Source organism: Aethalodelphis obliquidens, unplaced genomic scaffold (assembly GCF_003676395.1).
Source record: "Aethalodelphis obliquidens isolate GAN/ISIS:26980383/991018 unplaced genomic scaffold, ASM367639v1 scaffold51, whole genome shotgun sequence".
NCBI classification, from domain to species: Eukaryota; Metazoa; Chordata; class Mammalia; order Artiodactyla; family Delphinidae; genus Aethalodelphis; species Aethalodelphis obliquidens.
The window spans coordinates 10,042,764-10,057,502 of NW_020837995.1; the positions used below are offsets into that span (position 1 = coordinate 10,042,764).

The window sequence follows — 14,739 nt, forward strand, 5'->3', positions numbered from 1 at the left end:
TCCGGGAGGATCCCGCATGCCGCGGAGTGGCTGGGCCCCATGAGCCATGGCTGCTGGGCCTGCGCGTCCGGAGCCTGTGCTCCACAACGGGAGAGGCCACAACAGTGAGAGGCCCACATACCGCAAAAAAAAAAAAAAAAAAAAAAAAAAAGAATTACGTTGAGCTATTATAGTGTCCTGTAAAGCCAATGTCATGGTTTCAAACACTAGTGAACATAGAATCTCTGATGTGCTTATTTAAATTGCAGAGTCCCAAACCCCTACCAAGAGGATCTGAATCCTTAGGTCTGGGGTAAGCCCTAGAATCTGCCTTTTAAACTTGCATCCCAGGTGATTCTGATGCAGGTAGTCCAAAGACCACACTTCAAGAAGCACTGACAAAAACTGACAAGAATGAACAAGTGGACAGGGAGACGGCATCCTCCTAGTGGGAAGGCTGCCCTTACTCTCGAGTTGCCCGTCTGTGCATGGTGAAATTTTGAAAAAGCTCAGTTTTCTTGTGAATATATTCCAACACACATTTATCCTCCTTCCCCATCTACCACTTTCTCTGCCTCAAAGGTCCTGAACTCACAACCGTGGATGTCTGTTCACTGCACTGGAACCCACTCTAACAGGGACTCTCATTTGAGGTCAAGCTACCTACCCTCTGGGTCCCTCTCACAGATTAGAGTCCCTAAATGGCCAGTCAAGGTCTTTGGGGGGATGGGGCAGGGACATCAGGAGAATGAAGGCTTCATTAACCTCAGACAATGGCCCGGAACAGAATCCTCCTATGCATTCAGGAGCCTGTATAGGATTAGTGTATACAGCATGTTTCGAAGGCCCCATGCTATATCCCATTGGCCGCCAGTGTTAAAGGCATGAATGCCTTTTGCTGAGGCAGGGTAAGCCTCTCTGTAACTATATTTTCTCTTTTTAAAGAAAGAATCCCAGCAAGGCTGATGGAAGTAGCCTGAAGGTCTGCAGGTCTTGTGGCCTGTCCTGGGGCTGTCCCTGGCTCTCTCGCTCCCCTTGCCAACTCCCTGTCTGACTGGCATGGTGTTGCCCCTTGACCGTGGGCTCAGGGGCCTCCAGCCAAAGCTGCTGACTCTGACCACGGCCTTTCTCTGGGCTGTGTTCATTTGCATTGCGCTGCTGAGAGTGGAGGAGCTATATAGGCTCCGGCCCATTCACGGGAGGATTAGGCCTTGGACTGAGGGCGCAGCAGGAGAGAGGCCACAGTGAAGTCCCAGCTCCACTCCCTGAGTGGTCACCATGCCCTACCTGCTGCCAGGATTCTTCTGTGACCGTGTGATCCGGGAGAGGAACAGGAGAAACGGAGAAGGCACCGCCACACGGCCCCTCAAGTATGAGGGGCAGGATTTTGTTGTTCTCAGACAACGGTGCCTGGCTCAGAAGTGCCTCTTTGAAGACCGTGTGTTCCCAGCAGGTGTTCAGTCCCTGGGCTCCCATGAGCTGAGCCAGAAAACCAAGATGAAGGCCATCATGTGGAAAAGGCCAAAGGTAGGGATAGGAGGGACGGGGCTTCAGGAGACAGCTCTTGGGGATGGGAGGTCAAGTGGTCCAGAGCCTGAGGCCACAGATCCCGGATCTGAGCAAGTGGCTTATCAACATTCTCCTACCCATTTGCCCCCAAAATACTTTCCTGCTTCCTCCTGAAACTGGAGCTGTTATTTTCTATTCCTGAACTAGAGATTATTTAATACTTTATAGATCCCTGAGACAGTAAATATTTTTAAGAGAGCTAATGCACTGACTTAAATTCGTAGTAAAACAGTAAGGAATAATTGATGTTTCTTCTCGAGAGCAGGTATTCTGGGGGTGGGAAAGTGGAGTGGTGAAGAGGACTAGGGCTCACAGTTTCAAGGAGAGTTCCCTGGAAGCTGGTGAACAGTTATGACATAGGAGGCTGCAGGAGGCTAGAGATTTGCCTTCTTAACTTCTTGCCTAAGGCTGGTTCATTAGTGATGTGTCACTTCTGTGTAAACAAAAAGGTCCATGCTGACCAGACACACTCCCTACAGGGAGAAGCAGTTTGCTCAAAGATACCTTACTGCCTGGCAATTGAGGAGTCCATTTGTTTCAACTGTATTCAGCTACTCTGTGCTTCTCAAAGTGTGGTCTTTGGACTGCCTACATCAGAATCACCTTGGGATGCCAGTTTAAAATGCAGATTCCTAGGACTCATCCCAGACAGAACTGTATTTCTATATTAACTATCTGTATTTATAATAAGCAAAACATGAGTTCATACTAACTTATACCAAAGTATTTCTCTTTGTGTGTGTATGTGTTATTGTAAATGAAGTTTGTTTTTGTTTTTATCAAATTCCATTTGTTCATTGCTGGTATATAGGAAAGCGACTGACTTTTATATACTAACCTTCTATCCTGCAACTGTGCTTGCTTATTAGTTCCAGAAAGGTTTTTTTTTTTCTTTTTGGCATTTGTTTGGGATTTTCTACATAGACAATTATGTCATCTGTGAATAAAGAGCTTATTTCTTCCTTTCCAGTCTTTATAAATTTTATTTCCTTTTCTTGTTTTATTTCATTAGCTAGGACTTTCAGTATGATGTCGAATAAGCGTGGTAAGAGGAGACATTTTTACTTGTTTCTGACCTTAAGGGGAAAGCATCTAATTTCTTAACATTAAATATGAAGATAACTGCAGTTCGTTTAAAACTTTTTAAAAGTAAATTTTCTTTACCAACTTGAGGACGTTCCCCTCTATTCCTAGGAGTTTTTATCATGAATGGGTATTGAATTTTGTTAAATGCTTTTTCTGCATCAACTGATATATGATCATGTGATTTTTCTTCTTAGCCTGTTGTGATGGATGTCATTGATTGATTTTCAAATGTTGAACCAGTCTTGCATACCTGGAATAAATCCCAGGTAAATTATATACTTGTATATACTTGTAGTATATAATTTTGTTTATACATTGTTGTTTTTGAGTTACTAATTTTTTTTTTTTGAGGATTTGGTTTCTATTTTCATAAGAGATACTGGTCTGTAGTTTTCCTTGGCAATGTCTTTTTCTGGTTTGGGTATTAGGGTAATACTGGCCTCATAGGATGAGTTAGGAAGTGATCCCTCTGCTTCGATTTTTCTGGAAGATATTGTAGAGAATTTGTATCATTTCTTCCTTGAATGTTTCATAGAATTCACCAATAAATCATCTGGATCTGGTGCTTTTTTTTTGGAGGGTTATTAATCATTGAATAAATTTCTTCAATAGGTATAGCCATATTCAGATGGTCTGTTTGTCCTTGTGTGAGTTTTGTGTCTTTTATAAAATTAGTCTATTTTATCTAAAGTTATCAAATCTGTGGGCTTAGAGGTATCTGCAGTATTTCTTTATTATCCTTTTAATGTCCCTGGGATCAGTAGTGGTGATCTCTCCATTTCTGCTGTTGGTAATTGGTGTCTTCTCTCTTTTTTCCTTGGTGAGCATGGCTGCAGGTTTATTAATTTTATTGACCTTTTCAAGGAACCAGTTTTTGGCTTTATTGATTCTCTCTTGTTTTGCTATTTTCAATTTCATTGATCCTGCTCTTTTATTATTTCTGTTTTTCTGCTTGCTTTGAGCTTAAATTTTTTTTCTTTCTCTGGTGTCCTGAGGTAGAATATTGGTATTGATATCAGATCTTTCTTCTTTTCTAATATATGCACTTAATGTTATAGATTTCCCTCTAAGCACTGGTTTCACTGCATCCCTCAAATTTTGATGATATATTTTCATTTTTATTTAGTTCAAAGCAATTTTTAACTTCTCTTGAAACTTCTTCTTTGACTTGTGTGTTATTTAGAAGTGTGTTGTTTAATTTCCAAATAACTTGGGATTTTCCAGTTGTCTTATTTTTATTGCTTTCTAGTTTCACTCCACTGTAGTCTGAAAACATACTTTGCATATATTCTATTCCTTTAAATTTGTCGAGGTGTGTTTTATAGCCCAGAATGTGGTCTATCTTAGTGACTCTTCCATGTGATATTGAGAGCAGGATGTGTATTCTGCTATTGTTGGGTGGAGTAGTCTATAAATGTTAATTAGATTAAGTTGATTGCTAGTGCCATTCAGGTCAACTATATCCTTATTGATTTTCTACCTGCTGAAGTTCATGAACAAGGGGTGTTAAAGTCTCCAACTATAATACTAGATTTGTCTATTTTTCCTTTCAGATGTATCACTTTTTGCCTCATGTCTTTTGACACTCTATTGTTAGGTGCATCCACATTTAGGATTGTATGTTTTCTTGGACAAAGGACTCCTTTATCATTATGTAATGCATCTCTTTATCTCTGATAATTTTCCTTGTAATGAAGTCTGCTTTGTCTGAAATTTATACAACTATTCCAGCTTTCTTTCTTTCTTTTTTTAAATTTATTTATCTATTTATTTTTTTCGGCTGAGTTGGGTCTTTTGTTGCTGCATGCGGGCTTTCTCTAGTTGCGGCGAGCGGGGTCTACTCTTCATTGCGGTGCGCAGGCTTCTCATTGTGGTGGCTCTCTTGTTGCAAAGCACGGGCTCTAGGCACGTGGGCTTCAGTAGTTGTGGCACGTGGGCTCAGTAGTTGTTGCTCGCGGGCTCTAGAGCGCAGGCTCAGTAGTTGTGGCGCACGGGCTTAGTTGCTCCGTGGCATGTGGGATCTTCCCAGAGCAGCGCTCGAACCCATGTCCCCTGCATTGGCAGGGCGGATTCTTAACCACTGCGCCACTAGGGAAGCCCTCCAGCTTTCTTTTGATGAGCATTAGCATGGTGTATCCTTCTCTAGCTATCCGAGTCTTTACATTTAAAGTGTTTTTCTTGTAGATAACATATCGTTGGGTCTTTTAAAAAAATCTATTCTCACAATCTCTACCTTTTTTTTTTTTTTTGGTGGTACGCGGGCCTCTCACTGTTGTGGCCTCTCCCGTTGCGGAGCACAGGCTCCGGACGCGCAGGCCCAGCAGCCATGGCTCATGGGCCTAGCCGCTCAGCGGCATGTGGGATCTACCTGGACCGGGGCACGAACCCGCATCCCCTGCATCGGCAGGCAGACTCTCAACCACTGCGCCACCAGGGAAGCCCACAATCTCTATCTTTCAACTGATGTATTTAGGCCATTCACATTTAAGTGATTATAATATAGTTGGATTAATATCTACTATGTTTATAACTGTTTTCTATTTGTTGCAATTTTTGTTTCTCTCCTCTCCCCTTTCCTGCATTCTCTGGTTTTAATTGAGTATTCTATATGATTCCATTTATCTCTTAAGTATATCAATTATACTTTTTAAAAAATGTTAATGGTTATGCTAAAGTTTCCAATATACACTTACAACTAATCTGATTTCACCTTCAAATAACATATACCACTGTATATGTAGTCTAGTACCTTATAACAGAAAATTCCCAATTCCTCCCTTCCTTCCCATGACATTACTGTCATGCATTTCACTTATCCATATGATATAATTACTCAACACGTTGTTGTGATTATTACTTTAAATAATCTTTAGATTAAAAATAAGAAAACTAAAAGTTTTATTTTACCTTCATTTATTCCTTCTCTGATGTGCTTCCTTTCTTTATGTAGTCCAGGTTTCTGATCTATATAATTTTCCTTCTCCTTGAAGAGCTTATTTAAACATTTCTTGTAAGCCAAGTCTGCTGGAAATGAATTCCCTGTGGGTTATTATTTTAAACATTTATTTTATTTATTTATTTGGTTGTGCCGGGTCTTAGTTGCGGTAGATGTGCTCCTTTAATTGCAGCATGTGTGCTCCTTAGTTGCAGCCAGCAGGCTCCTTAGTTGCAACTCGCTGGCTCCTTAGTTGTGGCATGCGCACTCAGTTGTGGCATGCATGTGGGATCTAGTTCCCTGACCAGGGATCGAACCGGGGCCCCCTGCATTGGGAGCATGGAGTCTTCACCACTGCACCACCAGGGAAGTCCCTTCCCTGTGGTTTTATTTGTCTGAGAAAGCCTCTAATCTCCTTCAGTTTTGAAAGATAAATTCTCTGCATATAGAATGCTAGGTTGGTGGGTTTTTCTTTCATCAATTTAAATATTTCTTGCTTGCATGGTTTCTGAAGAGAAGTCTACTATAATTCTTGTCTTTTTTCCTCTAGAGCAAAGGTATTTTTCTCCCTCTTGGCTTCTTTGAAGATCTTTTCTTTATCTTTGGTTATCTGCAGTTTGAATATGATATGCCTAAGTGTAGTTATGTTTTATTTTGCTGGCATTTATGCTACTTGATGTTCTTTGTGCTTCTTGGATCTGTGATTTGGTATCTGTCATTAATTTTGGAAAGTTCTTGGACATTATTACTTCAAATATTTCTTCTGCTCTGTTCTTTCCCTCCAGTATTCCAATTATGCACATGCTGAACCTTTTGAATTGTCCCACAGTTCTTGGATGTTCTGCTCTGTTTTGTTGTTGTTGTTTTTGCTGTTATATTTTTCTCTTTGCATTTCATTTTAGGAAATTCCTATTGTCTCATCTTCAATTTCACTGAGTTTTTTTCTTGTCCATGTCTAATCTACTGATGAGCCCATCAAATACATGTTATACTGTCTTTTATTTCTATCATTTCCTTTTGATTCTTTCTTAGAGTTTCCATCTCTCTGCTTATATTGCACATCTTTTCTTAAATGTTATGTACTTTTTCCATTAGACTTTTTGACATACTAATCATAGTTATTTTAAATTCCCTGACCGATAATTCCAACATCTATGTCATATCGGAATCTAGTTCTGATGCTTGCTCTTCAGATTGCATTTGCCTGCTTTTGGCATCTCTTGTAATTTTTTACTGAAAGCCAGTCACGTTGCTTTGGGTAGTAAGAACTGAGATACAGTAGCCTTTGGTATAAGGATTTATGTTAAGCTGGCTAGAAGTTGTGCTGTGTTTGTTTCCTCCAGCTGCAGGAGTCAGAAGCTTCAAATTCCTTTAATATCCTTGTTTTGTCTCCTCTCTTGACTTTGGGCTTTCCTAAATACTTATCAGAGTTTACATCTTGCAGCTCTTTCAGCTGTAAGTCACTGTTATTTCACTGGAGCTCTGTTGATGTGGTGGTATGATCAGGAAGGGGAAGTGTTCTATAATCTAATGATTAAAGTTCTTTCTTTTAATGAGACTGTCTCTCTGGGCTATGACCTTCATACACGTTTCTCCATTGGTATAGCTTTTACCCCTTCTTAGGTGAGAAAGCCTGGAGGTGGCTGGAGTGGGAGTAATACACTTCCCCCAACATAGGTAAGACTGGAAAAGTCTTTTCCCCTGTAGGGGGGATCTTTCTTGGATCTTCACCATGAGAACTTGGAATTTTTGGAGGTAAAAACCATGAAAGGGTTGGGGGTTTCTCCCAAAACTGTGGCCTCCAGAAGTTTCTCACTTTTGTGCTAGTCCACACTCAGCTTCCTGAAATTCATCAAAGTAACCATTTAAGTGTTCCTCCCAGTTTGTGGCTGAGGCAGCTTCTGTTCCAGATAAACAGATCTTGGCTATAACTCTCTGGTTTCACTTGTGTCCATATCTCAGGGTGGTAGGTTGCCCTGCAACCTCAGTTCTCTGATGGATCCAAGCAAAGTCACTGGTTTTCAGGTGTTTGGCTTTTTCTTGTGGTAAGGATGGGAGGGATGACTTCCAAGCTTTTTACAGGTTGGAGCTGAAACCAGAAGTCCCCTACATATATCTATATTAGCCCACCCTTTTAAATGTATGCTTTTGTTTTTCTTATAATGCACATTATATGTTAGGATAACACACACACATAATTTAAAACTAATAAGAATATGTACAGTTGCATGTTCAGAATACTTTAATGATGGAGGTATACAATAAAAAAAATGTTTGCAAACCACAGCACTCAAAAACTGAGGAAATGGTCATCTGTTGCTAATTGCTGGGAATCCATCACTGACAGATCCAGTCTCCATGCTAAATTATAGCCAAAGAAGTGACCGGAAGTCTTAGGTCCCTAAGTTAAAGTGACAGAGCCAGGACAATTTACCCTTTGTTCATATTAACCAACAAAAACAGATCTCAGATACTCCAGGAAAGTAGGTGGTGGGAAGGGGTATCTAGGTAAATCTAGCTGTTCTATGAATTAACCCTCAACAAGTTTGGTAACTGACCCTCACCAAACAGACATCTCTCACGAGGACAAACAACTGAGGGTCCCTAGGCTGGGGGTTTCCTGGAGGGCGGGCAGGGACGATTTCCTATTTTTATTATATCCTTAAATCCCCCAGCCCTGTGCATACTTGGAAGCTCAATTAATGTTTGGTGAATTTAGCTGAGGTAGTATTGAAGGTAAATGTAGTATATTGGGGAATCTCTACTACTGCAAAAAATGTAACTCCATTCAAATACCTGGACCTCTAAGCAGATGGAAGAGAAGGCAGTGCAGTTGTCAAGTAGTCAGCCCTGGAATTGGCGGCAGGTGAGGAGATGAGGTGTGCTTCTGTACCTATAGACCCAAGGAGAGAAATCTATCCTTGTGACAGCTAAAAAATGTAGCTATAATTCTAGTATTTGAGTTACTCTATAATATATTCCTTATAACAGGGCATGACATTCAGTAGTCAAGTGTCCCAGCTGGCAAGTAACAGAGGCCCAACACAAACTAACTTAAACCGAAAAAAAGCTCTATAACTTGAATGTTCAAAAGTGATGATCAGGTTTAGACACACTGAATCCAGGCCTCAAACAATGTCATCAAGACACAATCCCTAATATCATCTATTTGTCTATCTACCTGTCTATCTATTTATCACCTTCGACCTCTCCACCCACTCCCCCATCTGCTTCCTCTGAGTTATCTTTATTCTCGAGTGGGCTAACTTCACAAAGGGGCAAAAATGGCCACCAGCAGCTTCAGGCTGACACTCCACCAGCTTAGTAACTCCCAGAGGAGAATGTATTTCTTTCTCAATAGTTAAAACGAAAGTCTTGGCCCATATCTCATTGGCCCAGATTTGGTCATGTGCCCATCCCTGAACCAGTCACTCTCACTCTAATTGCCCTTAATAGCCATCTGGATCTGGGTGAAGAAGGAAGCCCACCAGAACAACATGGGCTGACAGTGGTGCTGCTCCCCAGTTGAAAATTGAGGTGTAATGCCAGGAGAAAGTGGTATGTATTTTAAGGAGGCAAAACACTGGGGAGACAAAAATAACATATGTTGACTATACCTTAATTGGTTTCTTTGTTAAGAGGAAAGACTCTTATTTGGAATAATGAGAGTTTTATATTTTATTAGTGGGAAATGGTTTTTAAAGACCACATTCCAGATGTTGATGTTTTCTTTACTGCTAGATTTTTACTGCTTCTAGTTTTTTTGTTTCTTTTGTTTTAGTGCAGAGAGATAGAAAATTTTTTCTAGGGAGACAAAAATAAATCATGAGTTATATATCTAATTCAACTTTAACATTGCAGGATTGTTACTTAAGTCATTCAGTTTTATCATTTTACATATTTTCTTTTACACTAAAAATATCCTGGTTCCTAATGACATTAATGTACATTCTTATTTACCTTATCCTACATGTCAAAGTTTGGAAGTAATAACAATGTTATTTTTCTTTATTATGGTTCACATTTCTTTATGGTTTTGGTTTTTGACCTTAGGCTATATCCCAAAAGGAATAAACAACCAAAATTTTATATTTTAAGTCACTTGAAAGAATTCATTTTATGTGTGTGGCCATGCCATCAATTTGATAAGCAGTTTGGTTCCTTTGCTTCAATTTGCTCTCAGCTTTTAAAGATTGCTTTTTAAAATTGTATTTAATTTTGGCTTTTAATTCTATAAAATTTACATGATTCCTAAGTCAAAGCTATTTTCAAACAGTTATATTCAGAGTTTTACTTCCATCCCTATATTCACCCCCTTAATCCTTCCCTCTCCTATAGGTAACCTTTTTAAAAATTATTGTTTTGGGTTTATCCTTCCATTGATTAAGAACTTCAGGCGGGATGTGTGTGTGGTGTGGTCTAAGCATGACTGACTTTCCATCTAGTAGGAGAGAGAGATTCCTGAGTGCAGGGAGCTTCAACTCATGTGAGTATACCAGCTTGTTGTGATGGGGGAGACAGAAGGAGAGGGCTGTGTCACTGGGATAAGCTTCTTGAAGCTGTGAAGAATGGTGTTAAAACAAAAACACAGAATCTACAATTATTTCAAAAGTTAAAAAACAAAGCATGGGGACTTGCCTGGTGGCGCAGTGGTTAAGAATCCGCCTACCAATGCAGCAGACATGGGTTTGAGCCCTGGTCCAGGAAGATCCCACACGCTGCAGAGCAACTAAGCCCGTGCGCCACAACTACTGAAGCCTGCGCGCCCTAGAGCCCACGCACCATGACTACTGAGCCTACGCACGCAACCACTGAAGCCTGCATGCTGCAACTACTGAAGCCCGTGCACCTAGAGCCCATGCTCTGCAACAAGAGAAGCCACTGCAATGAGAAGCCTGCACACCACAGTGAAGAGTAGACCCCGCTTGTTGCAACTAGAGAAAGCCCGCGCACAGCAACGAAGACCCAACGCAGCCAAAGAATAAAAAATAATAAAAAAATTAAAAAAAAACAAAAAAACCCCAAAGCATGACACATCCAAACAAAAACAAGAGCACCCTCTGTTGGTCTCTGTTGGAATACACATAATTGGTAGTGCCTGGATTTGAAAACTGCTCAGGCCAGGGGTGTCCTATTGGGTTACCTTGAATAAAGAACGCACCCGCCAGAAAAAAAAAAGAACGCACCCGCCAACAGATGGGGAGGCCTCTGAGGCCCACACCAAATTTACCCTCGGCTCTCCCCAGCTTTCAAGTCCTGTGGCCCTTGGGACATATGCTGATACTAAATATCTATGTTACCATGTCTTGGGGAAAAAGATATTTACTTTCCTTCCTGTACCTCTTTTCCCTGGCAGAGAAAAAAAAAAAAAAAAAAAAGCAAGAGCCATGTTTTCTATTGTCCCTCCAAAGCTGTGACAGTAATGACACTGCCCTAACTCTCAAGGTGCATCTTTACTCAGACAGTATATCAGTGTGAGGGAGCAGTGTGGAACAATGGGAAAAGAAGCCATGTATCTGGCTTCTCTCACTTACTAGCTGTGTGTCCTTGGGCAGGTTTCTTAACCTCTCTGGGCCTTGGTGTCCTCATCTGAAAAACAAGAATGATAGTATCCAATTCATGGGCTGTTTTTGGAGGTTTAAATGGGTGGTGTGTGTAAAACTCTTGATATGTGATGCCAGTACTACGTATGGACCTCAGTAAATAATAGCTACTGCTACTATTATTATTTCCTTTTTGTTTCACAGGAAATTTGTGAGAATCCCCGATTTATCATTGGCGGAGCCAACAGAACTGACATCTGTCAAGGAGATCTAGGTAGGAAAGTCCCTCGGGTCATATCTAGCCAAACAATCAAGGGGTGATTAAAAGATGTGATCCCTTCACAGTAAGTAAAGGGACAATAACCTGTTTTTGCTTTTAATGAACTGGGGGGAGGAGGTTTTGATAACATTACCTTATACTCATTTATCAACGCGCTGGTGATTGCTTCATTTAATTTCTGTCCTTCCCACCTTTCTCACTAGTTCTTTGCCTTGTGTCACAGGAGGTGTGCCTCATTCCACAGCCTCCTCTCCAGAGTCTCCAGGACACTCACACACCCCACTCAGCGAGACAAAAGCCCTGCTTTTAGCTGTACCCACCTTCCTTAGAAGTCAGCTCTGAAACTGTCCATGTACCACGCGTGTCCCTTGGGCACATGGAATCTATATGCTCACAAAATGTGCTTTTGTAACTCGAACTCTTGTTGAAATTGCCCCAGAATAGCTTCATATTAAAGGAGTCTTTCAACAAAGACGACATTTGCCATGTGGATGAGCGTCCAGTTTTCTGTCTGGTTGGTTAGCTTGTCTGCTTCACCAGTCTTTCCTCTGTCTCAGCCTCTTGTTCGGGAAGTATTATCTTTGGTGTGGACTGTGGGAAAGCTCTGTGAAATAAAGTTGGAGAGACATCGACAAACACAGTTTAAAACTTGTGGGAAAAGGGCACTCAAGACCAAATGAATTTGGCTAATCTGGCCCCAGAAGGAGAGGCTGAAGAAGTTTTGGATATCTGAGTTCCTGCACTCGAGGGAAGACTGCCTGCAGAGCCCTGGGCAAGCTAATAATCTGGGCCTGTTTCAGAGGAGAGGCTGGCTGCCTGGGGGGGTCTGGGGGGGGCAATGGTGGGAGGAGGGCTGTGGCAGCTCTCAGCCTCCCCTCTGCAGTCTCAAAGATGCTGTCATATCCCACAGAGCACAACGAAGGCCTTGTATATAGTCTGTGCTCTGTTAGTGATCCAGGCCTGCCCCTTGGGCATTCACACACGCATACACACATACACAGGGCAAAGTGCCGCCTCCAACTACTAGCCAGCTTTCCTTACAATACTAATGGGCTGCACTGATGGCTCTCAGATGCTCAGTCTCTGCCAAGGTCCGAAGGGGATATGGACTCACACTGCAAAGTTACAGGGCAGGCAGATTTCCTGTGGGTGTTGGAAAGAATGACCCAGTTATGACCCCTACTGCCCCATCTCCACTGAGGTCCAAATGGAGGTCTGAGCTTATGTTGCAGACAGAGGAATTGCCTACAGCTTTCAGGAAAGCCAGTCACAAGGGAGTAAGTTACCCTGTTGATCACATGGTCTAGAGACTGCTGTCACACTCCTTCCCTGGGTTGACACCTCTGTAAGGTCAGATCTGGAAGTGGGACAGTGAATGCCAAGTGAACGCCCTTCTCCAGAGAAGTAGAGCAGCCGATGGGGATGGAGTCTCCGTCTTCCCTGGAGGTGTGGGCCCTCCCGTGACCTGTGCCGCGTGTTTGCCTGCAGGGGACTGCTGGTTTCTCGCAGCCATCGCTTGCCTGACCCTGAACAAGCGACTGCTTTTCCGGGTCATACCCCATGATCAGAGTTTCACCGAAAACTACGCGGGGATCTTTCACTTCCAGGTGAGGTCAAGGGAGTGTAGTTAAGAGGGCCAGCTGCTGTCTACTCACCACTGGTCTCCCTGCCTTCACTTCCCAGTGGCTCCAGGAAAGGTTCCCACCCACCCTCCCGGCCATGGATGTGGGCAGTGATCCCCTTCAGGCCTCAAGCCTGTGAGGAAGCAGTTGTTTATCTCTTCCTACCCTCAAACCCCTACACCTTCCGCTAGGCCCCAGAAAGGTTGGAGGATATCCTGTTTGCTGACCTGTGGGTCTATTTTTTCCTCTCCAGCTGGCTGGCTTCTGTGTTATTACTGGCAGCCCTTCTCAAGTAAATCCCTAAGATACTAGCACTGGGAATCCAGAGGGCCCTTTAGGTTGTAAAGGCAATCCCATCCACAGCTGCAGCTCCTTTTTACTTGTGTCCCTTAAACACAGGTCTATACCAAGACTATCACGCACCCTTTCCAGCCTCTGGAAGAAAAGTCTGGTTAATCTGGGAACCAGGCTTCTGCTTCGGCCCAGCAATGAGTCTTTTGGTTCCAGAATCAATTCAGCCATTGGAAACTTTCTGGATCCAAACTGTCCTGGCAAAGAGCCAAACCCTGTGCTGGCCCAGAACTGAGATGAGCTTCGTATGTGGGCATCTAGCAGATATTGGGGTTCTGAGGCATCAATCTGTCTCCAGCCCTTAAGGCTCCAAATGTCCTGGGCTGACCCAGATCATCAGTTGATCTCCTCTCCCAGGACTGAAGACTTCAGAAAGGGTCTTCTCTGCACGTTCAGGATCAGTGTCCTGCTGCTGTCCCAGCTCAGGCAAGGCAGCTGGGCCCTGAATTTTGTTTCTTCAAAATTAAGCGACTCACCTCCCTCAAATATTTAAAAGGTCTGATATCTAAAGGATCATAAACACAAAGACCAGATAGATTTTTGCCCTCTTGTCTGTAAGGGAGAAAATGTCATTAGAAGGAAATTAAACTACATTTGGATTTCTTGGGTCAAAACTGATTTGTTCAAAAAAGAACATCATCCAGAATTGAGAATATTGGACAGTGTTCCTGCTTTAGCCAGAGTATATTCTGGGTCACTTTCCTTTTCCACGTCAATCCTTCTTCTTCAGCAGCAATTTCTACCTTATTTGTCATCAAGAAATACAGAAATCATACATCATCTTCACCTAGACCAGTGGTTCTCAACCCTGACTGCATATCAGGATCAGTTGAGATGCCTAAAAATACTGATACCTAAGCCACACCCCAGACTTACAGAGCAGGAAAAGGAAAATCTCAAGCCCTCAGGTATGTAGGGAGCGCCGACCATCCCCCATACCGAGCTGGACTGGGTGGAAGACAGGGTGGTTTGTAAACCACTTCTTGCCCTCAAGGAGCTCCCAGTCCAGTTAGAGAAAGAGTCACACACTCCAAACCCAAGGTGCTTGGTATTAAGGAATGTGGGGTAGGGACACATTTCCCAATGGTAATCTGAGGATGTGACTCTGTGCTTGACGCTTCTGTGCAGTTCTGGCGCTATGGAGACTGGGTGGACGTGGTTATTGATGACTGCCTGCCGACTTACAACAATGAACTGGTTTTCACCAAATCCAACCACCACAATGAGTTCTGGAGCGCTCTGCTGGAGAAGGCTTATGCTAAGTAAGCAGCACTTTAGACTGAGAGGCAGGGCTAGAGGCGAGGAGGTGGACTGCAAAATCCAGCCCGTGTGTGTGTGTGTGTGTGTGTGTGTGTGTGTGTGTGTGTGTGTGTG

The 14,739-nt window shown here is 42.6% G+C and overlaps 1 protein-coding gene and 1 long non-coding RNA gene across 4 annotated transcripts in view; one reads left to right on the forward strand and one right to left on the reverse strand.

Annotated features, from left to right (window-relative positions):
• Positions 1–14,739, forward strand: part of CAPN3 (calpain 3) — a 48,510-nt gene that overhangs the window by 12,942 nt on the left and 20,829 nt on the right. For all 3 annotated transcript variants that reach the window (XM_027084024.1, XM_027084025.1, XM_027084022.1), the window contains exons 2-4: positions 11,317–11,386; positions 12,881–12,999; positions 14,494–14,627. In XM_027084024.1, the coding sequence (XP_026939825.1) occupies positions 11,317–11,386; positions 12,881–12,999; positions 14,494–14,627 (323 nt within the window). The remainder of the gene's footprint in view (positions 1–11,316; positions 11,387–12,880; positions 13,000–14,493; positions 14,628–14,739) is intronic.
• The window catches only part of LOC113608065 (uncharacterized), a 7,793-nt gene continuing 3,597 nt past the window's right edge, over positions 10,544–14,739 (reverse strand). The window contains exons 3-5 of the long non-coding RNA XR_003428199.1: positions 12,679–12,749; positions 11,713–11,996; positions 10,544–11,158 (exon numbers count right to left, since the gene is read on the reverse strand). This is a non-coding gene — a long non-coding RNA (uncharacterized LOC113608065). The remainder of the gene's footprint in view (positions 11,159–11,712; positions 11,997–12,678; positions 12,750–14,739) is intronic.